This window comes from Lepidochelys kempii, chromosome 3, assembly GCF_965140285.1.
Source record: "Lepidochelys kempii isolate rLepKem1 chromosome 3, rLepKem1.hap1, whole genome shotgun sequence".
In the NCBI taxonomy this organism is placed as follows: domain Eukaryota; kingdom Metazoa; phylum Chordata; order Testudines; family Cheloniidae; genus Lepidochelys; species Lepidochelys kempii.
Genome location: NC_136382.1, coordinates 173,797,463 through 173,822,984, shown reverse-complemented (window position 1 = coordinate 173,822,984; position 25,522 = coordinate 173,797,463). Strand labels below are relative to the sequence as shown.

The window sequence follows — 25,522 nt, the reverse complement described above, 5'->3', positions numbered from 1 at the left end:
TAGGCAATATTAGTAGTGAGAGAGAGTCTAGACTAATATTACCAAAAAGAGTTCCTTAGTCCTAGAATTTTGGAGAAGTGTATAACCTTTTGGAAGGCCATCATAAAATGCAGACATTGCTTTAATGGGGACCCAAACATTTTTTTAAAATTGCAGCTATACTGATTTTTAGGCACTGTATATACTTCCTGTCTTTTATCTCCCTAATTGTCCTTGTCTGTAAAGTCTGGAACTCTGCGGGAAGGGTCATTAAAACAAGAAAATTGACTTTTATGTTTTTAATTGCTTCCCCCTTTAAATTCATTATGCAAAAACTAATAACCGGAGGATGTTTTGAACAGCAGGTGCTTCACCTTGTGCATATACACAAGGGTACTTAAGTACAAAGACGCAACAGACACTGGAAATGATTTCAGCTAGTGTACCAACCTTTGGTTTTGCCATGGCAAAAAGGAGTTTTTCATTTGGCTTGTCTTTTGACTGAGCATTGTTAACTACCAGCATAAAGTCATCTTGGTAGCCTCCGAAGGTCATCAGACTTTTGTGTACATATGTAACTATTAATCGCTTTAAAGAAAGAACAAAGGAAAAAACAGTTTCATGTATACAGAAAAATACAGAGAAAAAGACTACAGTGAATACTTCTTCAAACATAATGACTCAGCTGATTTCAAAATACTGTTTTCAGCCCCTTTTGTAGAATTTTGAATCTAATTGCAAATTTTGTGCCTGTTTCCCTCAGGCCTTCATTGTGAGAGACTTCTGCTTCCATGAGTGGCCCTGTTTCTAATTAATGTTATATATATTTAGTTTAATGGTTACAATTTTTGAGTCTGGACTCAGGCACACAACTTACATGAGAAATGAAAGGCCCAATCCGACTCCCATTGAAGTCAATGTTAAGAGTCCTATTGGGAGTTCGATCAGGCTCTAAAGAAGTCGAATCTCAGGGCCCATACTTTCAAAAAGGATTTCAATCCAATCTTTGTGAGTATAAGTGATACAATTCACATTGGCAAAACCCTTTGTGCTCACAAATGGGGATAAAATCGGTGGTTTGTTCACAGAACTAATAGTGCACAAAACCTTCTGCATGGAGAGAAGCAGCAAACTTTGAATTTTTGGCCTGTATTATACAACACACAACACTGGACATGTAGCTGTTGAGTCACTGCCATTGTTGTGCTGATTCAGACCTAATATTATATCAATCAATATGGATAGTGTTTCAATATAGATATCAGAGTAGCAGCTGTGTTACTTGTTGCACCTCAGAGACTAACAAATTTATTAGAGCATAAGCTTTCGTGGGCTACAGCCCACTTCATCGGATGCACAGAATGGAACATATAGTAAGCAGGTATTTATACCTACAGAGAACATGAAAATATGTACTGTGATACAGCATGGCCAGAGGGCAGTAGGAGAGTGTTGGAAGGGAGCCTTATTTCCTGTCAAGGGAAGAAAGTTTGCTATAAATTAATTAAAGCACCTGAAGCCAATTAGAGCACCTGAAGCCAATCACATGATAAAACCCCTCTGCTTCAATCAGATAAGAGGAGGAGTTGAAGCAGAGTGGATTAGTGTTGGAGCAGAGACCAGTTTGGAGGAGTTGAAGCAGAGTGGATTGATGTGGGAGTAGAGAGCCGTTTGGAGGAGCTGAAGCGGAGTGGATTGGCGTTGGAGCAGAGAGCAGTTTGGAGGGAAGCAGAGGAGAGTTTGGAGAAGTGCTGTGGTGGGCTAAGAAGACTAAGACCCTATGTAAGGGGACACCTGCTTTGTGCAGAGGGAGGGCAGGGGAGGGAAGTAGCCCAGGGGAAGGAACCGCTAGTTCTAGTGGTTTACTGCTATCCCTAGGGCCCCTGGGCTGGGACCCCAATTAGAGGGCGGGCCTGGGTCCCTCCCTCTCCACTCCCCTCCTCTAGGACACTAGTGCGGCAGTTAATACCCCAGTTGAGGGGCAAGAAACGGTGCCTTGAACCCCGCAACAGAAGAGAAAGTATGAGACCCATCATAGTAGTGCTGGCAATTTGCCACAGTACATTTTAAATTATCATGAGAAAAATATCTGTACAGTAATTTATTTTAATCTCCTGGGTACCAAACTCTCTTTTGCCCTTGTTTTTCAACTAGCAAAAAGGACCTCATCCAAACTGTAAAAGACAGGATTACCCTAACTTTTTCCCCATTACATTTTGTGTTAGGTTTGTCTGCATTTTCCAAGAAGAGGTCAGAACCTCCATAGTGAGACTGCCCTCAGCTGCACCTGTTCAATACTGCTAACATCCTACTGAGCCAGCCAGGCTGCCTGTTGGACCATCCTGCCTCATTGGCTGAGGAAACCTGCAGGCTGGTTCTGAAATTTATTAGCAGTAGCTCCCTGCTGCTCTATGCTCACACCCACAGTTTGTCTCCCTGTGTTTGTCTCTCCAAGCCCTGCTCCTGCTCTGCTCCTCCACTGCTCCAGCCCAAGGCCGGGTGCAGGACAGGTTCTGTTCCCATCCTGTTCTAGCCTCACTCCTGCCTCAGAAGAGAAGATTATTCACCTTGTGAAGTAACTGAGGTTCTTCGAGATGGTTGTCCCTGTGAGTGCTCCACTTTAGGTGTGTCTATGTGCCCTGCACTTGTAATTGGAAATCTGTAGTAGCAGTGCCTGGTTGGGTCACGCATGCACCGTCGCCGTCTCGTGCCGCCTCAGTTCCGTCTCTACCACGGAGAATCTAGCATAAAACGCCAAAGTAGAGGGGAGGAGAGAAGGTAGTGAAGCACCCATAGGGACAACCATCTCAAAGAACCTTAGTTACTGCACGGGGTGAGTAACCTTCTCTTCTTCTTTGAGGAGTGTCTCTGTGGGTGCTCCATTTTAGGTGACTGTCGAGTAGTGCCTCTCCATGGAAGGGAGCCGTTTTGGAGTTCTGCTCATGATTGACCATGAGTCCAAATAGAATGTCCAAAGATTACTGTTGCTCTATAGCAGATGTAGTCAATAGGCAGACCATGAGCCAAATCTGGCCCGCCAAATGCTTTAGAACAGACCCTGAAATCTTTTCATTTACTTAGTATCATTACTGTTAGAGCTTTTTATTATTAGTATCTCTGGAGGCTGGACCTTGATTATACCTTTGGCCAAGAAATTTGGACCTTTACAAAAAATAATTGACTACCCCTGCTCTATAGCATAGTGCTTTGTGAATTTGTGGGCAGATGCCCAAGTTGCTGCTCTGCAAATGTCCATAATGGGGACGTTATTGAGAGAGGCTATGCATGTTGAAAGTGCTCTGGTAGAGTATGTGCAGGCTCCCAATGGGGCTTGTAACTGATGTTTTTCATAACAAAAGTGGATGGGTCCTGATTTCCATTTGGATAGTCTCTGTTTTGAGATGATGGCTTCCCCTTTTGATCATTCTATTAGAGACAAATAGTTTTGGTGATTTTTTTCAAAAGGCTTTTGTTCTTTCAATGTAGAAGGCTAATGCTCTTCAGATGTCCAGGGTGTGGAGTGATGCCTCTCTTGTCTGCATGCGGTTATGGAAAAACGCAGGTAAATGGGTTGGCTTAAATGAAAAGGAGAGGCAACTTGTGGTAGAAATTTGGGGTGTGGTCTTAGGGTAACTTTATCTTTTAAAGAACGTTGCCATTAGGAGGGTGTGCCATTAGGGCACCAAGTTCTCCCACACATCGAGCAGACATAATGGTGATGAGGAAAGCCATCTTCATCGATAGATGGAGTAATGAACACGTGGCTAGCGGTTCAAACAGCATTTTTATAAATCCACATAAGACCAGGTTGAGGTCCCACATAGGGGTCCTTATTTTAGGGTAAGTGTTCTTAATGCCCTTGTGGAAGCATTTGGTTGTTGAGTGGGTGAATATGGTGACCCCATCCACCTGATTGTGGAAAGCTGTGAGAGCTGCAAGGTGTACCTTGATAGAGCTTGTGGAGAGTCCCAGTTTTTAGTTCTAATATGTAATCCAATACTCTTGGTAAACAAGAGGTTGTTGGTATGATTTGTTTGCTCTGGCACTATATGCTGAACCATTTCCATTTATGAGTATATATCTGTCTTGTATTTGATCTATGGCTGTTCAGTAAGATGTCTTTTACTTCCTCCGAGCAGGTTGTTTCATTTTCTCTCAGCCATGGAGTAGCCATGCCTTGAGGTGAGATATTGTCGGGTTGGGTTGGTGGATGTGTCCCACGTCTTGGGAGAGGAGATGAGGTATTAGAGGAAGAGTTCGGGGTGGGCATGCCATAACCTTTAATAGGTAAGGGAACCATGTTTTTCTGGGCCACGTAGGTGCATTAGGATGACTTTTGATTTGTCCCTCCTGATCTTGTGTGACCCGGGTTAGGAGCAGGGTCAGAGGAAATGCTACTCCTGGGGGAATTCTGGGCCACTGCACATGCACAGAATTTGTCTCCCACAGATGTCTTTGCTTCTCCGCAGAAAAATTGCTTTCTGACGGGTAAGCAAAGGGAAGCTGCAAGAGCAGTCCTGCAACCCTCTCCAGCAGTATATTTCAGGTGCCCAGGGCAGCCAAGAGAGAGGTAGATCACTGTGGGGCAGGGGGTGGGACTGGGAAAGACCCGGCTTGTGGCTCCTACCCTGTGCCAGGCTCAGCTGCTAGTCCCGGTTGGGCTGGAGAGGACAGGACTTCCTCTTCCCCTGCATGGCATCCAGGGCTGTATCAGACTCACCTATAAATTTCTCCCCCAGCTGCAGGAAGCTCTGCAAACTCTTCCCTTCCCCCAGTGCTTCCTGAACTCATCGCTCCTCAGCTGCAGGAGGACGGATCACTGTTTAGGGAGCTGCTCCCCCATCCACCCAACCCCCCTGCATCCAGACCCCCTTATATCCAGACCCGCCCACCGAGCCTCACCTCCCCCCCAGCACCCAGAACCTCCCCCGATGAGCCCCACTCCCCCTGCACCTGGACCACCTCGACGAGCCACCTCCACCCTACGAGCCCCAACCAGCTGCACATGGATCCCCACCCCACTGAGCCCCTCTCCCCCAGCATCTGGAACCCCCATTAAGCCCCCCACACCCAGGCCTCCTGGCCGAGCTCTATCCCCCCACACCGAGACACCCCCTCACTTAGCCTCAACCACCTTCAGCTGGACCCCCCTGTAGAGTCCCATTACCATTGCATCCAGAACCCCCCAACAAGCCCTTGTGCTTCCAGATCCCCAGCACCCAGATCCCCCACTGAACTGTCCACACCCAGATTGCCCCACACAGAACCCTCTCAACCCACAAATGTCAAAGGTTGGGTCGGGGTTTGTCTTTACCTGTGGTGTTGGTTGTATTGCCTCTGTGGTTGTGTGTATGGTGGTGACCTGAATCTCTGCGCATTATACCTGTCCTGTTTCTTCTTATTTGTAGGTGTATAGCTGTCCAGGGATTTTAGTGTTGCCCTTGAATCTTACAGAGTATGAAGGGACTTATCTATTTTGGCTGCAGATAGTTTTGGGGCTTCAAAGGACAGGTCCTTGACCGTTTCCTCACCTCTGTCAGGAACCCTGAAAGAGGGAACCATGATGCACGGTGCATGACCACCGATGTTGCAATGGAGCCTGCTGCCATGTCTGTGGAGTCAAGTGAGGCCTGCAGTGCTGTCCTGGCCATAGGCACTGTCTCCGTGGGTGCTCTGGGGCTGGAGCACCCCTGGGGAAAAATTAGTGGGTGCTCTGCACCAACCAGCAGCCAAGCTCCCCTCCCTACCTCACCTCCTCCTCCCCTGAGCACGCCGTGTCTCCGCTCCTCCACCTACCTCCCAGCGCTTGCTGCTGCCAAACAGCTGTAGCAAGCTTCAGGAGGGAGGGGGAAGGAGCAGGAACATGGCATGCTCAGGGGAGGAGGTGGGGCCAAGGCAGGGATTTGGGGAAGGAGTAGGAATTGGGGCAGGGACGGGGTGAAGTTGGTGCGGGGACTTTGGGGAAGGGGTTGGAATGGGATCAGGGCAGGTCTGGGAGCAGAGGGGGGTCGAGCACCCACCAGCACCAGTAGAAGTCGGCGCCTATGAGTCCTGGCAATGAGATGACCTTCAGTAACGTTGGCCTTGAATTGCTCCTTTTTGTTTTCTGGTAAGCTATCAATAAATTCTGACATTATGGAAAATATTGTGTGTATTTTGATAGCAGGGCTTCATAATTAACTATTTGAAACTGCAATGTTGCAGATGACTCTGCCCTGCAACCAAAGAGGTTTAGCCTCTTCCATTCCTTGTCATATGGAGTTCTGGTGTGGTGTTGCCTTCCCCTCTCATTTACTGTGTCCACCACTAAAGAGTTCAGTGTGGGGTGTGTAAACAAGAACTCCATTCCTTTACATGGTACATAGTATTTTTTCAGATCTTTTGCATGATGGAGGTGCTGTTGCCAAGGTCTGCCAGATGGATTTTGGCAGGCTCCATGATGGCATCATTAATCGGTAGTGCTACCTTTGGCAAGGTAGATGTTTGAAACATGTCCAGTAATTTAAGTGGTGACTCAGGTACCTCCTCTAAGGATATATTCAGATGACTCCAGCCACCCTTTTGAAGAGCTCTTGGAATTGCATAAAGTCATCCCCGGTGGTGGGGGGGAGTGGAGGCATTATAGTTTCGTCCGGTGATGAAGATGATAGGTTCATCAGTGGTAAGGCTTCCTGGTCTGAAGTTTCCTCAGTTTCCTCCTGGGTTTCTGAGGATCCTGGTATGGGTGATTGTCATAAACGTAAAGGGAAGGGTAAACCCCTTTAAAATCCCTCCTGACCAGAGGAAAAATCCTCTCACCTGTAAAGGGTTAAGAAGCTAAAGGTAGCCTCGCTGGCACCTGACCAAAATGACCAATGAGGAGACAAGATATTTTCAAAAGCTGGGAGGAGGGAGAGAAACAAAGGGTCTGTGTCTGTTGGTATGCTGCTTTGCCGGGGATAGACCAGGAATGGAGTCTTAGAACTTTTAGTAAGTAATCTAGCTAGGTATGTGTTAGATTATGATTTCTTTAAATGGCTGAGAAGAATTGTGCTGAATAGAATCACTATTTCTGTCTGTCTTTTTTGTAACTTAAGGTTTTGACTAGGGGGGATTCTCTGTTTTGAATCTGATTACCCTGTAAGGTACCACCATCCTGATTTTACAGGGGTGATTCCTTTACTCCTATTTACTTCTATTAAAAGTCTTCTTGTAAGAAAACTGAATGCTTTTTCATTGCTCTCAGATCCAAGGGTTTGGGTCTGTGGTCACCTATGCAAATTGGTAAGGATTTTTACCAAACCTTTCTCAGGAAGTGGGGTGCAAGGGTTGGGAGGATTTTGGGGGGAAAGACGTGTCCAAACTATGTTTCCCAGTAAACCCAGTTAGAGTTTGGTGGTGGCAGTGGTTATTCCAAGAACAAAGGATAAAATTAATTTGTACCTTGGGGAAGTTTTAACCTAAGCTGGTAAAAGTAAGCTTAGGAGGTTTTCATGCAAGTCCGCACATCTCCACCCTAGAGTTCAGAGTGGGGGAGGAACCTTGACAGTGATGATGGAGAATGTGGTGCTCTCAATCTTGGTGGGCTTGCAATATAAAGGGCCCTGTATGCTGTCCAGGGGTCCCAGTAGTGCCAATCTGATGGGAATGGCATGGGAGGTGGCACCCATGGGTGCCTGTACCAGCTAGGTGCCTCTGAAGAGGAGTGGTGTCCTGTTTGGTGGGACTGTCCTGCTATTGGTGAGGAGGTGCATATATTTCCCCTTCATTCTTCATCCTCCTCATCATCACTGGAGAGAGGCAGAGCAGACCTAAGTGGAGTGGTCAGGTGTCTCAGTACAATCCAACTGGAGTGCTGTCAGTACCAAGGAGTGGGGATTTTGGTGCTGAAGAGACCAGTGGGTCTGTATCTTAAACTGCTGTGATAAAAGAAATGGCGGTACTTATGTCGGTGTTGCTGGTGGTACTGATATGTGAATTGTAGCCTTCGGTGCTGAGAGTCTTGTGCTATGCAGTGTAGGTACCACAGGCAGCACCACTGCATCACTCAGTACCGAGTATCTCTTTAGCTCCATCGGTACCGTGGCAGAGGGTTTTACTTTGCCTTTTGAGCCTCCGGCAGAGCTTGCCTGCTTCGTGTCTTTTGCTCTCTGGGTACTCATGGTACCGGATGGTCCTGGTGTCTGAGTCCAACGTACCTGGCGCCGTTGATACCAATGTGGTCTCGGCAGTAGGGGAGTGTTTTTTCTTAGCTGATTCCTGCGAAGGTGAAGTCTGAGCCCTCTTTTTTGTAGCCTTCTTGGGAAAAGGCTCTTTAGTAGGGGCTATTGTGGCAGGACCTTTATCTGAGGCAGCAGGAGAGGTGATGGCGCATGTGCGATCCAACCAGGCATTGCTACAAACAAGAAATCTCTGATTGCAAGAGCAGGGTGCATGGACATACCTAAAGTGGAGCACCCACAGGGACACTCCTCAAAGAACCAGCCCTGCTCCTGCCTTCCCTGACTCCTGGTAATCCGGCTCCGACCCTCAGCTCTGACTCTTGACTCCACCTCAACCCTGGACTCTGACTTCGGTCCTGACTGTTGGCTCTGATTCCTGACTTTGACTCGGTCTCGATCCTTGGCTTTGGTGTTTGAACTCTAATCAGTAGGCCTCACTCCCAAGTCCCACTCTGACCCCTAGGCCTGATGGCCTGTGACCTGGTCCATTGACAGGCCAACCTTACAGGCTGAGGAACATAGTTGTATGTTAAGAAAAACTGAACTGAACTTAAATTGGAGACCTTCAAGGATTGAGAAGAGTGTTGATGTAACGCCACGCTGCAGCCTCTATTTCCTCTCAATCTGCTTGATTGCTCTTCTCCCTCTTTCCATCCTTTAATATTTATTACATTTGTCTAATTCCTCTATACCAGGGGCTTCAGCCCCAGGCCTCAGCAAGTCTAAGTCAGCCCTGGCGACCCCATTCAAATGGGGGTAGTGACCCACTTGGGGGTCCTGACCCACAGTTTGAGAACCGCTGCTCTATACCTATCTTTAAATACAAAGGCAGGTTTAGAGAAAAAGTCTACATTAGTGCTATGTTATGTTAGAAATTTTAATTAAACAAGTAAGGAAAATCAGTGTTAACATTCTGATAGCAACATTTAATTCTACACCTTTGGAAATTTGAATTAAAACAGGGAGCCTCTCAGGTACACAAGATTTACACCAGTGCCACTCCATTGATTTCAATGGAGTTACTACTACTTTACACAACTGAGTGAGAAAAGAATCAAGTCTTTAATTACATGATTGAACAACACAGGGCAATATGACTTAACAAATTGTATTCAACAAATACAATGGGAATAATCATTATGTAACTGTAAATGCATTTTTGTATCCCTTTGCATTAGTGCATATTGTCTGAGTGATCATTTAAATAAAAGCCTCAAGTGGGAAGAGTTCAGGTTGTTGTAGGAATCTTATCTATGATTTTCCTTTATCATTTCATTTACTAGTTTGATAGAATATAAAATCTTTCCCTGAGAAAGATGATAAATACCAAGCAAAGTAATCAAGAGGTACTTCCACCATCAGTACTAATATAACCATGGCAGTAACTTTAAAACATTTTATAGTAACAAACTTACGCTTTAAGAGAGGGACTACACATCTAAGCATACAGGACCAATTTCAGCACTGGTGTAATTTCATTTAAATCAGTGGCAATACATAAGGAATGAATTTGGCCAATATATTCACTACTGAAATATATTTAAACTAAAACTATTTTTCTTTTACCAGAAAGCTGTATTCTAGAATGCTTATGCCATCTTCATGTACAACAAGCCATACGAAGGAACTCTCAAGTGTGGATGTTAGAGGCTACAAAAAGAGAAACATTGCATTACATGTTATAAATGGGGTTAGCTTTAAATAGTAACTTAATTAAAAGACTCAGACACTTTAAAATTTGTCATATATCACACCAAAATATAAGGAAGCAGAAGTGATGCAAAGAAGTTAGGGTATATATCTTAGGATTGTCTGAAGGGAAATAAAATGATATCACATCTTATTTACCAGACCTGTGTTGTGATTTGTGTGTCCAAGGGTGACACATGACACAAACATTTATTTAGCTTATTGATTTTTAGGTAAATTGAGCCCAAAGTTCTGAAGCAATAAAAACCCTATTATTCATGTCTCAATCAATACTGTCTTCTTTAGTAACGAAGTTGTGGGATGTTTAACAGTAACTTAGATGCCAGTAAGGGAGAATCTGCTTGAAATTTATTCTGTACATTTAATTTCTATTAATGCTTCTAAGGACAAAAACCAACTCCCATTTAAGTCTTTAATAGGAGTTGAAGCAGACCCAAACAGTATTAATTTAAAAAGGCTGCTTCAAAACAAGGTGAAAGGTAGCGAGAGGATGCTGTGTGGAGTGACATTAGAATGCAGGGGAAACATGGGCTAGATATTATTAGGATTTACTTATTATTAATCCAAGCAGTAATTGTTTGTTTGAAAAGTGTGAATTAGGAGTGCTTTGTTCCAGGTGGGCCTTGAGTGATTGACAGGGAAGGCTTTGAGCCAGGGCAACTGCTTCAAGCCAGCAGCCTTATAAAAAAGCAGCCAGTTGTGAACCGAGTGAGCTGTGAACAGAGGAGAGGCAAACAGAGGGATTTTGCCTGGGGAGAGTTCCCAGAGTTTTTTTTGCCTTTCAGGCTTCTGTGAGCAGTAATTACAGCACCTGAAGAGGCTCTCAGAAGGAAGACAATATGGCTAGTGAGCAATCAGCTGTTGTGACCTGCACAAGATGTGCCATGTTTGTCTTTCTTCCAGAGGATAGAAGCAACTTCATCTGTACAAAGTGCAAGCTGGTCTCCATATTGGAAGAGAAGGTTAAAGGACTAGAGACCCAAGTATCAACCCTGCATTGCATTAGAGAAAATGTAGACTTTTTGGATTGAAGTCAGCCTTTGGTACTGCTGGCCCAGCATGCTGAAGAATCAGAGAAGGCATTGCAGAATGGGGAAGAAAATTGGCAGCATGTGACCTCCAGAAGAAGAAGAAAGAGGAGAACCCGAGAAAATCCTTTTCAGGCTCTCTGCACAGGAACTAAGGTGAAGCATGGTTTGGAAGAGTCATCTGAGGAAAGGGATCAGAAGGAAGCCCCATCTACCAGAAGGCATGGGATGCATTGCCCTAGGGATGGGGGTTCCATGATCACTACTCCAAGAGGAGGAGATGGGTGGTGGTGGTCAGGGACCCCCTCATAAGGGGGACAGTCACCCATCTGCTGTCCAGACTGGGAAACTTGAAGCGTGCTGCTTGCCTGGAGCTAGAGTTCAGGATGTGACAGTATGTCTGCTGAGATTGATCAAGCCCTCCGACTGCTACCCCTTCCTACTTCTCCATGTGGGCACCAATGATACTGCCAAGAATGACCTTGAGTGGGTCACTGCAGACTACATGGCTCTGGGAAGAAGGATAAAGGAATTTAAGGTGCAAGTCATGTTCTCATCCATCCTCCCTGTTGAAGGAAAAGGCCCAGGTATTGAATTGTGGAGGTAAATGCATCATTGCACAGGTGGTGTCAGAGAGAGGGCTTTGGATTCTTCGACCATGTGATCTTCCAGGAAGAAGGATTGCTAGGAGGAGATGGGATCCATCTAACAAAGAGAGGGAAAAGCATCTTTGCAGGCAGGCTTGCTAACCTAGTGAGGAGGGCTTTAAACTAGGTTTGCTGGGGGTTGGAGACCTAAGCCCTGCAGTAAGTGGGATACCGGGAGGAAACATGAGGAGGAGGAGGAGGGGGGTGCAACAGGGGAGGCTTCCTGATTCATATTGAGAAACTACGGCAATTGGCTAGTTATCTTAGGTGCCTGTACATGAACGCAAGAAGCCTGGGAAACAAGCAGGAATAATTGGAAGTCCTGGCACAGTCAAACTATGATGTGACTGGAATAAGAGACTTGGTGGGGTAACTCACATGACTGGAGCACAGTCATGGATGGCTATAAACTGTTCAAGAAAGACGGGGGGGGGGGGAAAGGTGGAGGAGTTGCACTGTATGGAAGAGAGCAGTATGATTGCTCAGAGCTCCAGTATGAAACTGGATAAAAGCCTGCTGAGAGTCTTCAGGTTAAGTTTAGAGGCGAGTGCAACAAGGGTGATATTGTGGTGGGCGTTTGCTACACACCACCAGAATGGGAGGATGAGGTAGATGAGGCTTTCTTCAGACAACTAAAAGAAGTTTCCAGATCACAGGCCCTGGTTCTCATGGGGGACTTCAATCATTCTGACATCGGCTGGGAGAGCAATACAGCAGTGCACAGACAATCCAGGAAGTTCTGGGAGAGTGTTGTGAACAACTTCCTGGTGCAAGTGCTGGAAGAACCAACTAGGAGCCATGCTCCTCTTGACCTGCTGCTCGCAAACAAGAATTGATAGGGGAAGTAAAAGTGGGTAGCAACCTGGGCAACAGTGACCATGAAATGGTCGAGTTCAGGATCCTGACAAAAGGAAGAAAGGAGAGCAGCAGAATACGGACCCTGGATTTCAGAAAAGCAGACCTTGACTCCTCATGGACCTGATGGGCAGGATCCCCTGGGAGGCTAATATGAGGGGGAAAGGAGTCCAGGAGAGCTGGCAGTATTTTAAAGAAGCCTTACTGAGGGCACAGGAACAAACCATCTGGAGGTGCAGAAAGAATAGCAAATATGGCAGGCGACGAGCTTGGCTTAACAGAGAAATCTTCAGTGAGCTTAAACACAAAAGGAAGCTTACAAGAAGTGGAAACTTGGACAGATGACTAGGGAGGAGTATAAAAATATTACTCAAGCATGCAGGGGTGTAATCAGGAAGGCCTAAGCACAATTGGAGTTGCTGCTAGTAAGGGATGTGAAGGGTAACAAGAAGGGTTTCTCCAGGTATGTTAGCAACAAGAAGGTGGTCAGGGAAAGCGTGGGACCCTTACTGAATGGGGGAGGCAACCTAGTGACAGATGTGGAAAAAGCTGAAGTATTCAATGCTTTTTTTGCCTCGGTCTTCACTGAGAAGGTCAGCTCCCAGACTGCTGCACTGGGCAGTACAGTATGGGGAGGAGGTGAGCAGCCCTCAGTGGTGAAAGAACAGGTTAAGGACTACTTAGAAAAGCTGGACATGCACCAGTCCATTGGGCCAAATCTAATACATCCAAGGGTGCTGAGGGAGTTGGCTGATGTGATTGCAGAGCCACTGGCCATTATCTTTGAAAATTCGTGGCCATCGGGGGAGGTCCCAGACGATTGGAAAAAAGGCAAATATAGTGCCTGTCTTTAAAAAAGAGAAGGAGAATCCGGGGAATTACAGCTTCACTTCTGTCTCCGGAAAAACTATAGAGCAAATCTTCAAGGAATCCATTTTGAAGCACTTGGAGGAGAGGAAGGTGATCAGGAACAGTCAACATGGATTCACCAAGGGCAAGTCATGCCTAACCAACCTGATTGCCTTCTATGATAACTGGCTCTGTGGATATGGGGAAAGCAGTCAATGGGGATATGGGGAAAGCTTTTAATACAGTCTCCCACAGTATTCCTGCAAGCAAGTTAAAGTATGGTCTGGATGAATGGACTATAAGGTGGATAGAAAACTGGCTAGATCGTCGCACTCAACAGGTAGTGATCAATGGCTCAATATCTAGTTGGCAGCCAGTATCAAGTGGTCTTGGGGCTGGTTTTGTTCAACATCTTCATTAATGATCTGGATGATGAGATGGATTGCAGCCTCAGCTCCTCAATGACACTAAGCTGGAGGGAGAGGCAGATACACTAGGGGGTAGGGATAGGTTCCAGCGTAATCTAGACAAATTGGAGGATTAGGCCAAAAGAAATCTGAGGGTCAACAAGGACAAGTGCAGAGTCCTGCACTTAGGATGGAAGAATCCCATACACTGCTACAGGCTGGGGTCAGACTGGCTAAGCAGCAGTTCTGCAGAAAAGGCCTGGGGATTACAGTGGACAAGAAGCTGGATATGAGTCAACGGTGTGCCCTTGTTGCCAAGAAGGCTAATGGCATATTGGGCTGCATTAGTAGGAGCATTGCCAGCAGACCGAGGGAAGTGATTATTCTTCTCTATTTGACACTAGAGAGGCCACATCTGGAGTACTGTGTCCATTTTTGGGCCCCCTACCACAGAAAGGATATGAACAAATTGAAGAGTCCAGCAGAGGGCAACAAAAATGATTAGGGGGTTGGGGGCACAAGACTTATGAGGAGAGGCTAAGGGAACTTGGCTTATTTAGCCTGCAGAAGAGAAGAGTGAGGGGGGATTTGATAGCAGCCTTCAACTACCTGAAGGGTGGTTCCAAAGAGGATGGAGCAAGGCTGTTCTCAGTGGTGGTAGATGACAGAACAAGGAACAATGGTCTCAAGTTGCAGTCGAGAAGGTCTAGGTTGGATATTAAGAAACTTTCACTAGGAGGGTGGTGAAGCACTGGAATGGGTTACTTAGGAAGGTGGTGGAATCTTCATCCTTAGAGGTTTTTAAGGCCCGGCTTGACAAAGCCCTGGCTGGGATGATTTAGTTGGGGTTTGTCCTACTTTGAGCAGGGAGTTGGACTAGATGACCTCCTGAGGTCTCTTCCAACCCTAATTTTCTATGAATACAGGTTCAAGCAACAGAAACACTTCAAACCAACTTTCAACTTAATTTGTTTTCCTCCTGCATACTACATTCAAACTTAAACCACCACCCCAAAAACCCAGACTTAATAAAGTTCCTTACTTTTGCCGTAAACATTTTAGCACCAAAGAATGACCATTTTCTGGCTACTGTAAGATAAATGCGCACACAATCTGCAGCACTGTGCCCCCGGAGAGCCATCCATCTCGTTGATAATCGCTGACAAAGCTGTCTAGTGAAATGAAACACACAATGAGAACATACTTTTGGATTTTGTTGTGAAAAAACAGTAAAAACCCAATCAATTTTTGATTTTGTCAAAATGAGTATTTGATTTATATGCTATATTCAGTCATATCAGATATGGTGTATAGAAAACTTCAAACCAGTCATTGATATCATTTGTGTACAGCAAACCTTAGGTACCTTCTTGTTTCTGGAACACCATGATTAAATTTAAATGATCGAGGATGGTCCCCTTCACCCTTTTAAATATAAAAAGTACTAGCAGCACAGAGTGAAAAAGTACAGCGCAGCTTGTGATATACATCTACAGGTATCCCTGTGTGACAGTAGAATTAAAAGGACATCTGTGAGAGGAGATGTATAAGCTCCACACTGGAGAGCCAAGGGTTAACAAGCAACTCTGGACCCGGAAGGCCCCACCCAGCTGCACTAGCTGGGCATGCTCAAAATGGAGCAGTCCTGGTCATCAGGGTGACAGAGGAAGGGAGCAGTTATCTGCTGTTAGCTTCTGCAGAGAGGCCACAAGAGCACACCGTCTGGACCAGACCCCACTGCTGAACTGCCAAATGCCCCCTGGAGACTCGGGATCATGGGCTGACAAACTGGAGAAAAACAGCCTCTGGATCACAGGCAGGGAGAACCCTGCTCCTTTGTGAGTGAATAAGTAGACCCTGCGGTGACTTTGGAAGAGTAGGAAGTAACCCAGGGAGCAGGCTTGGGTGGTGTCCACCTCCAGGCTGCATACCCAGCCTGCCAGTCACAGAGCCCTGGATTGGAACCCGATGTAGCAGGGAGGGCCTGGGTTCCCCTGCGGCTGGCCCTGCAGACTCTTGCTGCTGGATGACACAGCTCCAGACTCTTGCCACTGGGCTATACTACCGAACCCCCTGATAATCCGCAACATGAAATATAGAAACTTTTTACCAAAAAATTAAAGTATTTTCAGGTACTATATCCTGCTCTTGACTAACTGTAGGGAGCCAGGGTGGCTCCCCTTGGAGCCAGAGGGTAAAGAGCTACCCTTTCAGCCTGAGTGGGCGGGGCCAGGCCAAGCTTCCACCAATCCCTGGAAGGGGAAGGGTGGGACAGGAAGTACAAAGGGCGGGGCCCTCTGCCCAGTGAAGAGAGCACCAGGGAGGGAGACAGACACAGGCTGCTCCGTCGTGAGCCTGCTGCTGACCCAGGCGAAGCCCTGGGCAAGGAGGAGCCTGACCGGGAGGAAGGCCTGTGGCAACCAGCCGCTGAATACCCAGAGGACCTGGAGGGGCCTGACTGCAGCCCGGGCCAGCGTGAGTCCGACACCGAGGGGGAGCGGCCCGCAGCGGAATACCCAGACGAGATGGAGGGACCGGAGCGACCCACCTGAGAGACTGGGTAGGAAGTAGCCCAGGGGCCGATTTACACCTTGGGGTGGGTGTGTTTGGTCAGCGGGTGCGAACAGCCCCGCTGACCCAGCGGTGGGACTTTTGCCTCCTGCCACTGTCAGGGCCCTGGGCTGGAATGCAGTGGAGTTGGGTGGGCCTGCGTTCCCCTACCCTGGCGCTCCCCGGCCTGGGGGGTGCGCGACTGACTCTTGCCGGCGCTCCCCGGCCTGGGGGGTGCGCGACTGACTCTTGCCGGCGCTCCCCGGCCTGGGGGGTGCGCGACTGACTCTTGCCGGTGCACCTTCCCTGCTAATTCCCCAACGCCCGGAAGGTGTGGCTGAGGTCTGCCACGGAGACCATAGCTCTCCATCGCCCCTAGGGGCTCGGAGGACCGACCCCTGTCACACTAACCTAGCTATACTTTGGTTTTACAATAACATTTTCCTGTTTTTCAATTTTTTTTCTTTTCCTGTAGCTCTGTTTGCCAGGAGCCACAGGAAAACAGTTGCTATAACATTAGAAGAAATTAGAAGAATACATTATTTTTGTCCAAAATATCTTAAATTATGAAATACCCAATGTTTGACTAAAACAGATACAAATCCTGCAACGTTTACTTATATAAGTAGTTCTTACTCATTCAAACAGTTTGGCTGAGTTCAATGAGTCTGCCTGCTTGAGTAAGGACTACTCTTGGACCAGACTGTGGCACCCTTACTCAACTTTAGTAATACCTTAATCGTCTTGTTCATTTCAATGGGATTATTTTCTGAGTAAAATAATATTCAAGGTGAGTAAGAGTGTCAGAATCTGGTCCAATGTGAGTAAAGGTTATAAGATCCTAATTTGTGTATTCTGAGAGCATTTTGCTAAAATACATGATTAATAATCCTATTGTATATTTGGGTAACAAAGATTCAGAGGAAAGGGGTTCTCCCTAAGCCATTCGGTAAAAAGAATTTCAGTTTCATATATAGCTCTAGACAAAAATTTCTCATAATTGTATATCTAAATCTTCCAATATAACTGAAAGCCTGCCTTCGTCCCTAAACATAACAGAACACTAAAAGTAAAAACATTCACATCTTGTCTATCATAATACTTTCCCCCTCTCACCTTAACTGTTCTTCTGAACAGCCATGCCTATACCTCTTTGGGTAAAATTTTTCCACAACTTGTTTCAATGTCTGACTGGACTTGGAGGGAGAAGTAACTTGTCCTGCTGGAGTTGAGAAAGGTCTTTCGAAGTCCCCAATCTCTACCTAGTGGAAAGGCCAGGAAAGAGAAGATCTTTGTTTGTACAGAGTCATTTTAGAAATTTAAATACCTTTTATGCATTGTCTTGTTGATTAGCATACTGTAAAACTTAAAATGTTTTGTCCATTAAATTTTATTTTCACTGATGTAAAAATAGTGTAAGTTATATTTCACTTCTAATTACATTAAATTCGCCAAGCAAAAATTAGTTAGCACAAATCAAGTTTAAAGTACAAAACCTATTGTATAGCATTTTCTTGCATTTCACAGTATTTCATATAGAGGGACAAATCTTCAGCTGGTGTAAATTGACAAGATTTAATTAAGCCAATCCATAAAGTAACTCTCAAACTTTGTGATGATCTGAGTTTTTCTTCTTTATGAAAATAAATCTAATTCATAGGTATATCTACTGAAACATCTCTAAGATGTATTATTATGGTATATATAATTTTCAGAAGTTATTCATGGCACGGTGAATGGGGAGACCTGTTCAAGGATCCCTGTAACAAAAGCAAATGGCTATGCTATGTTTAATTAACTAGGACCTGATCGTGCAAGGTGCTGAGAACCTCCCTCCTTAACACTGATGTCAATAGGAGTAGAAAGTGGTCAGCACTGGCCCCTTAATGTACAAGCTGACTGTTACCATAAACTCATAGATTACCTGAGCTAAAAGAGCCGCCATTTCCAGTGCCAGTTCTTTGTTGACAGGAAAAAGTCCATTTACTATCTGATCATTTGTTTGATACATTAACAGCAGCTTTTCCCGGTCTGTTTCCCCACGGACTTGAGCTGAGAAATAAAGCCTACAAAAGAAGAAAGAAAAGTTATTTAAAAATGAAAATAGGGGTATTAAATGGACCCTGGGGATTAGTAATGAGACCTATGACCTTGCACCTCTGGGTCACTAGTTTGAAGTCAGCTCTGACCAAAAATTGTTACCATCTGATGGCTTACACTGAATCATGTGAAATGAGTTGGTGATATCAATCCAGTTCCTAATGGATAAGTGTTTCTATCACAAATGGTAGCCTCAGCAGCTAGGACAAAGAATGAATGTGCACAGAGACTTATTAACACTTCAGCTCTGAAGGTAACCTGTCCAGAGCAGAGTTGAGGCACAGAGGAAGGGTAGCACTTAAAAGCTTTTACTGCCACTGTACTAAATCTGTGGACAAATGGAGAAAATCAACCTCCAGAATTGTCACTCTAAACCATTTTACTAGCTATACATTCACTACTTCTAAAAGGTGGGAAAAAGTGACCCTCTAGTATCTTGTCATTTTAAATTTTTTTGCTCCAGTTAAGCCCATTGCTCATTTCCATAGAACAGGGACAGCACAGGAGTAAAATCCTGAAAATCTATAATGAAATTTGAAGGCTAGCTACTCTGCTGTTTAAACTGATTACTTAATACATGCCCTTAGTTTTAAAATTTTAAAAAAAAGTATCATTGCACACATACCGGTATCTTATTTAAGTGAATAAGAAATCAGACTAAAAAGTTTAAACATGAATAGAATTTAAATGCCAGTTTGAAAGTAATTAAAGATATAAATACCCACCAAAAGATCTGTAGCTTGTTGAATCTAAATGAATAAAGTTTAATGATTTCACAATTAAGCATTGATTTGTATTTTGCTTTCATGAAATTCAACACCACTTGACAACTGAGGAATCACAGACCTTCCAAGTACATAATACTGCAAATTAGTACAGTGGTTTTTCACCTCTGTAGAACTAGGGTCTTTAATTTGGTAGTGTCAGCCCAGTCCCCATGTATCCAAAACTCAAGTTCCAGCAAAGTTTGGCACAATTAGCAACTAATGCTCAGGAGAGACCAAGGACTGAGCAAAAGGGATGATGTAGGTCAAGACAAGTGCTCCTCAATCTCATAAGCTTCACCTACAAATTAAAAAATGAAATACTGGTACACAACATAATCCATTCCATTTTACTGGATATAGACTGTAGACAAAATTGGACATTAGTTTTCCAAGCTAAACAGAGTAAGAGAAAACAACTTTTGACAGAAACTACTATGTGTTGTCCTTTTTATTACTAAATTATGAAATGTCAACCTGTGGCTGTTGCTTATTATGCACATAATGTTAAACTCACTATTGTCTCATCCTTCTCCTACAGATGTACCCCTAAGACTTCTACTTTTAGAGATCCCATTAATCAAAACAGCCTGCTCTTGCTCTCTTCTCGTTCATGCTATATGTTTAAAATTCCATGCACATCGGATCTGCATGCTCCTTATTTTATATTTGCGCAGGTGAAACCCACATGAAAGACAAGCACCGCATCTAAACCTCAACAAATGAGACCTTGCCAGGTGCAAGATGCTTGGAAGGTGGGTTCATCAAGGGAAAGATGGCCTGGTGGAGGATGTGGGAAGGAGCCCCAGCCTTAAGCAGGGTCATGGGAAGGAGTGTCCAATACGCCAGCAGATTGACTAAGGAAAACAAACCAGGATTTGCCTGCCTAGCTTACTCCGTACTTCCCAATCTGCTAAATTTAAGAAAAATAAAAATCTAAGGTTTATATGAAAGTTTCCAAAATATTGATAGTAGTGGAGCTAATTTATTTAACAAAGGTTGCAGTCTCTTTCTCTATTTTAACATTTTGGAGTAAGCTTTGATTCAGCTAATACCTTTCTAGATAATAAACACCATACAAATTAAAGAAAATCCCTAGGACACAATAGTGGAATTATATTCAGTATTATATACCTGTTTTTATACGTAAGGCGCACAGTTCTTGTGCCTTCACATTTCCCAGGATGCTGTTCTTTGGAGGCCTGCTCCCATTTAGAAATAATGTCACAGATCTAAAAGGAAAATGAATGTGTGGAACTGTCAGTTCTGTAGTTTCTTGCCAAAACAGCACTTTGAAGGAAACCATCTGTTTATTATGAAAGAATTTCAATTACTGTAACTCAGAAAAATCATGTAGCTTTAATTTTTAAACTTGCAAAAAGTACCTGTACAGGCACTTTTTAGTTGAGGATTTAGTAGTCAGATTTTGTTGTTATTATTCACTTATCCTACCAGACAGACCTTGGTTTTGGAATCCAGCCATAAAATGTTTATACAGAAAGGACAGGTATATAATTTAGCAGGAGCCAACACATATGTAATTATCCAAAACTAGTTGTTTTATAATTAATCAAACTAATGACTTTTATAAAGAGGATAATTAAACAACTATACTGCATGCTGTGGATGATTCTCTTTCTAACCAGTGTTTTGTGCAAGTTGGAGACTCACTTGGTCCCTTCTTCCCAGACCAAAGGAAGAGAGTGTTGCAATGGCAGCACCCTAATCCATTCAGACTAGATGGGAAGAAACTATTTAGTGACCCCCTTGGAAAGATTCAGCAGAAATGTTAACAGAATCCAAAGGGCGTCAAAATCTCATGTTAATAGAAAACAGAATATGAGGATAAGTAAACCGTGTTTAATAGATTTTTTTTTTTTTGCCTTCCATGTTATGGGTTTTTGGTTTTGTTTTGTTTCTTTCGGAAAGAGAAATCCTCCATGGCCCTATTTACCTCCGGTTGCATCATGATGACCCTTCTTCCAGCCATAGAGGGCTCGATGCAGAGCCCCCTGAAGCCAGTTAATACTTCTCTGAACAGGGCAGAAGGGTGTAATAGGGCTGCCTGATGGTATTACCCAGCATTCCTTACTCCCCAGGGCTGAGGGAGCAGCTTCAATAGTAGTCCCAGTCCCTACTGGCCTTGCGAGGACAATGATGTAACATTATAGTAAACCGTTGATTATGCTGTGTCTTCCCAACCCTGCTGTAAATACCTTAATCCTGAGTTGTAGGGATAACTACATCCCTTCAGAATCCATATAAATAACATTACATTGAGCACTGCAACCTACTGAACTGAACCTAAACCTTTTCCTCCTCATATTGGATAGGAAACCCTCTGACATTCTTTCCAGATCTCTGTCAGCCCCTTTCTTTGATTCTCAAATACATCCCTCACTTGAGCAACAAATTAGAAGAGATGTTTGTATTTTGGTATTTTAGGAGATGGATTTATATTTCTAAATTTATAGTAAATCTAATGTTATGACAGGTACCAGGTTACCAGCACTGGACGCTGAAGTCTTGTAACCACAGGACTTGCAGAGCACAAGATACGGTAGTTCAATCTTCATGTCACAGCCCGCATCTGGAGACTTCTACTCCAGTATACTTCACCTCTCCAGGACTTCTGAGTATTCAGACCTTTGTTGTCCACAGGAGTTGGACTGAGAATACCAACTAAAGCCACTGAATGAGCATTAGACTGTAATCACTTTTAGTCACTAATAACAGTCCTCATGTAAATTGGTGTCCTAGAGGTGAAAAGTTCCTTATCCCATCATCAATTCCCTGAGCCATTCTAGTCTGCCCGGCAATGCTTTTAAATGTATTCCACTGAATGAATTTCAGAGTGAAAAATTAGTTTGTTTTCATCTTTCCTTTGATGTATGTCAAATGAGGAAAAGCAAAAAGCATTTAATGAGGAAATAATTTTCCCTTAAATTGTTTGTTTGAAAAGGCCTCTGTAAAATTAAGATATTTTTGTTGTTTAATATGTGCAGCTCATTAAAGAGTTTTGTTTACCTTGATGTTTCCTTGAAGACAGTGCTCTATATCCTTGCCAGAAGGATCATCAGTAAATAATGCAAATCCTGACTGGACTGGTTTTCTCATTCCTGTGTCCTGGTTAAGGGTGTTCAGAAATTCTTCCACCGTGGTGGAGGCATCAAACCCAACAACCTGAACAGAGGAAAACAAAACACTTTAGTTACAAAAACTCTCAAAAATATTAAATGTAAGATTTTGAAGAAGGACAAGACACTTTCTAGAACATACATGGAAAGAGAGTGCCCTGTTCCATCCTCCTTGGATAGCTTATTGTCATTACAGCTTGATAAATTCCACTATGGATTAGACAAAAATTTAGTCAGGATTTAAATTTGTAAATTCTGGGAAAAAATAAGACCGTTTGGTGGTCTTTATTCTGCCCTACTGAGCAAATGTTATGTCAAAAACTTTGCTTACCTGTTACAAGTCATTGCATTTTGTTTACCAAATCAAAGACTATTATAAATAGCATCTCAGACTGTTATTAAACTAATGTTATTTTCCTTTTCTTGTTTTCCAGCCCAAACTTAATCTCTAGATAAATGCTTTTATAGGCTTTTTTTAGTTACTAAACTATAGATTTGAATTAATCTAAATGTTTGATTTAAAAAGGCAACTTGATATGTTCCTCTGTGAGGAAAAATATTAGAAATACTGTAACAAAAAATTATGACAGGGTGACTCAGCAGGTAAGATTATAGATAACAACCTTGCATGACATACAATTTAACAGGAGGCTTGATTAGATTAAAACTATATGTCTGAAATACAATATAAAGTGTATTTCAGGAGCAGTAATATAGTGGAAAATTGTCCAAAGATGTATCTTTTACCTCCCACGTCTACTGGTGTAAATATTTATCAAGTTTCCTGTTCTGTCTTTGGTACTAAAGAATTTTAGTAACAGGTGGCTAATTGTCTCTACTCAGATACTTGTCTCTGGCACTTCCCTGAACTTCATGTTTGTGCTTAAGGACAGAGGTATCTACCAGGCTCTGCACACAAAAGAAACCACACCGTTTTTATTAGTAACAAAATGTCTTAGAAAAACTGGCTTATGGAGTCCCACTGATTACAATGGAAGCTAGGAGCCTAAATACCTATGAGGATCTGGGCCCAACTAACTAACCAATTATAGTGACATTTAAGACTTTATTGGTTTTATTTCATATCTCTTAGGAGCATGTCTCTTCAAACTAATATATAAGCATCATGGATGGTTAAATTCTTTTTGATCTCAAGCATTTATCTTTGAAACTTTAAGGTGATGACTTAATGGAGATCCAAGTGTGTGTGTGTGTAATATATATATATATATTTGTTTGTTGGATATATATTGAATACTTTTTTAGTTTTATAAAAAAGTTTTGAAAGCAGAGTTTTTCTTTATACCAGGAAATAAAAATGATATTCAGTGCACAACTACATGATTTTAAAATTATTTACATTCCATAATTCACAGAAGGGATACTAGATCAAATACTGATCCTATACTGAAGTTAAGGGGAGTTCTACTATGTCACAGGGTGACATGGCCCCTGTAAAGGGCCTCATCTGCCTTTCAGAGATGGGAAGGCGTTAGCCTGGGCTGTGGCTAAAAAGGGATTGATGATAACTGAGACATGAGGATCAGCTGAAAGGGTTAATGAAATTGATGACTGTCACCTACGGAGGGTGTGGTTCAGGAAGAGAGAGCTAATAGGAAATACTGCAGTTTAAAAGAGGGGAGGAGGCTAGGCAAATGGTAATTGGTGGTGGGAGTTTAGAAGAGAAAGATGTGCTATAGGAGAAGGAAACAGTCAGGGCTTTAGGTCCTGAAAGAAGGGTAGGATGAAAGGAAAGCTGGGCCTTGGAAGAAGGGGCAGGACTAAGAGAAAACTCAAAGATGCCAGATATCTGGTGACTGAAGGAATGTCCCATGCGTTGCTGGTATTTTGAAAGCCTTTAAAGACACTTGTGGCACCTTAGAGACTAACCAATTTATTTGAGCATAAGCTTTCGTGAGCTACAGCTCACTTCATCGGATGCAACATCAGATGCTGTAGCTCATGAAAGCTTATGCTCAAATAAATTGGTTAGTCTGTATTCGCAAAAAGAAAAGGAGTACTTGTGGCACCTTAGAGACTAACACGGCTGTTACTCTGAAACCTTTAAAGACACCATATCCCTAAAAGAGTCTTGACCAGGAGTGGGCAAACTTTTTGGCCTGAGGGCCACATCTGGATGGGGAACTTGCATGCAGGGCCATGAATGTAGGGCCTGGGGCAGGGGGTTGGGGTGTGGGGGGGGTGCGGTGTGTAGGAAGGGGCTTGGGGCAGGGGGTTGGGGTGAAGGTGGGGTGTATGAGGGGGCTCAAAGCAGGGGGTTGGGGCAGAGGAGGGGTGTGGGATGTACAAGGGCACTCATGGCAGGTGTGCAGAGTGTGGGAGGGGGCTCAGGGCAGGGGTTGGGGTGCAGGAGGGATGTGGGGTGTGGCAGGGGGCTAGGGTGCAGGAGGGGTGTGGGCTCTGGCCCGGTGCCACTTACCTTGAGTGGCTCTGAGGTGGTAGCAGCGCACAGCGGGGCTAAGGCAGGCTCACTGCCTGTCCTGGCCCCATGCCGTTCCCGGAAGCGGCCGGCACCAAGTCCATGCAGCCCTGGGGGAGGGGAGGGATGAGGGTTCTGCATGTTGCCCTCGCTTGTTGGAACCTCCCCCGAAGCTCCCATTGGCCACGGTTCCCAGTTCCTGGCCACTGGGAGCTGCGAAGGGCAGTGCCTGTAGGTGAGAGCAGCACACGAACCCTCCGTCTCCCCTCGCCCAGGGGCCGCAGGGACATTGTGCCAGCCGCTTCTGGGAGTGGCACGGGTGCCCTCAGCGCCACTGGGGTGGCAATCCTGCAGGATCGATCCAAAGTCCTGACAGGCCGGATCCAGGCTGCAGGCTGTAATATGCCCATCCCTGGTCTAGACACTGGAGGGAGCCTGGCTGGAGGGTCAGAGGACTCTGTTGCATGTGTTATGCCTGGACAGCATGAAAGGCCACTGGGGAACAAGCGTTATTCATGACATGATGTTTTTCAGTTGCCAAAACTAGAAATTTTTTTAAAGAAAATTGATCTTTATTTATTTGATTTAATTGAAAAGCTATTTTCTGTGAAAAGATATATTGACAGAAAATTCTGACCAGCTCTAATCATTAGGAACATATTTAGGCACAAAGGGCTGATGCAGTTCCGAATGAAGTCAATAGAAAGGTCCCCTCAGACTTCAATGGGATCTTGATTGGCCCCAAGAGACTATGGAGCATATTCTGCCTGTAATGATCAGAGTTACACATGTGCCTCCATGACCTTCCACGAGCTACCCAGCTTCCAAGGTGCTCAGTTGGAGGGAATACCTCTA

At 44.3% G+C, this 25,522-nt stretch overlaps 1 protein-coding gene across 4 annotated transcripts in view; it reads right to left on the bottom strand.

Annotated features, from left to right (window-relative positions):
* The window catches only part of PLEKHH2 (pleckstrin homology, MyTH4 and FERM domain containing H2), a 119,356-nt gene that overhangs the window by 7,101 nt on the left and 86,733 nt on the right, over positions 1–25,522 (bottom strand). For all 4 annotated transcript variants that reach the window (XM_073339074.2, XM_073339077.2, XM_073339075.2 and 1 more), the window contains 7 exons: positions 22,118–22,273; positions 20,225–20,322; positions 18,151–18,292; positions 17,343–17,488; positions 14,719–14,848; positions 9,747–9,830; positions 430–567 (listed from right to left, as the gene is read on the bottom strand). In XM_073339074.2, the coding sequence (XP_073195175.2) occupies positions 430–567; positions 9,747–9,830; positions 14,719–14,848; positions 17,343–17,488; positions 18,151–18,292; positions 20,225–20,322; positions 22,118–22,273 (894 nt within the window). The remainder of the gene's footprint in view (positions 1–429; positions 568–9,746; positions 9,831–14,718; positions 14,849–17,342; positions 17,489–18,150; positions 18,293–20,224; positions 20,323–22,117; positions 22,274–25,522) is intronic.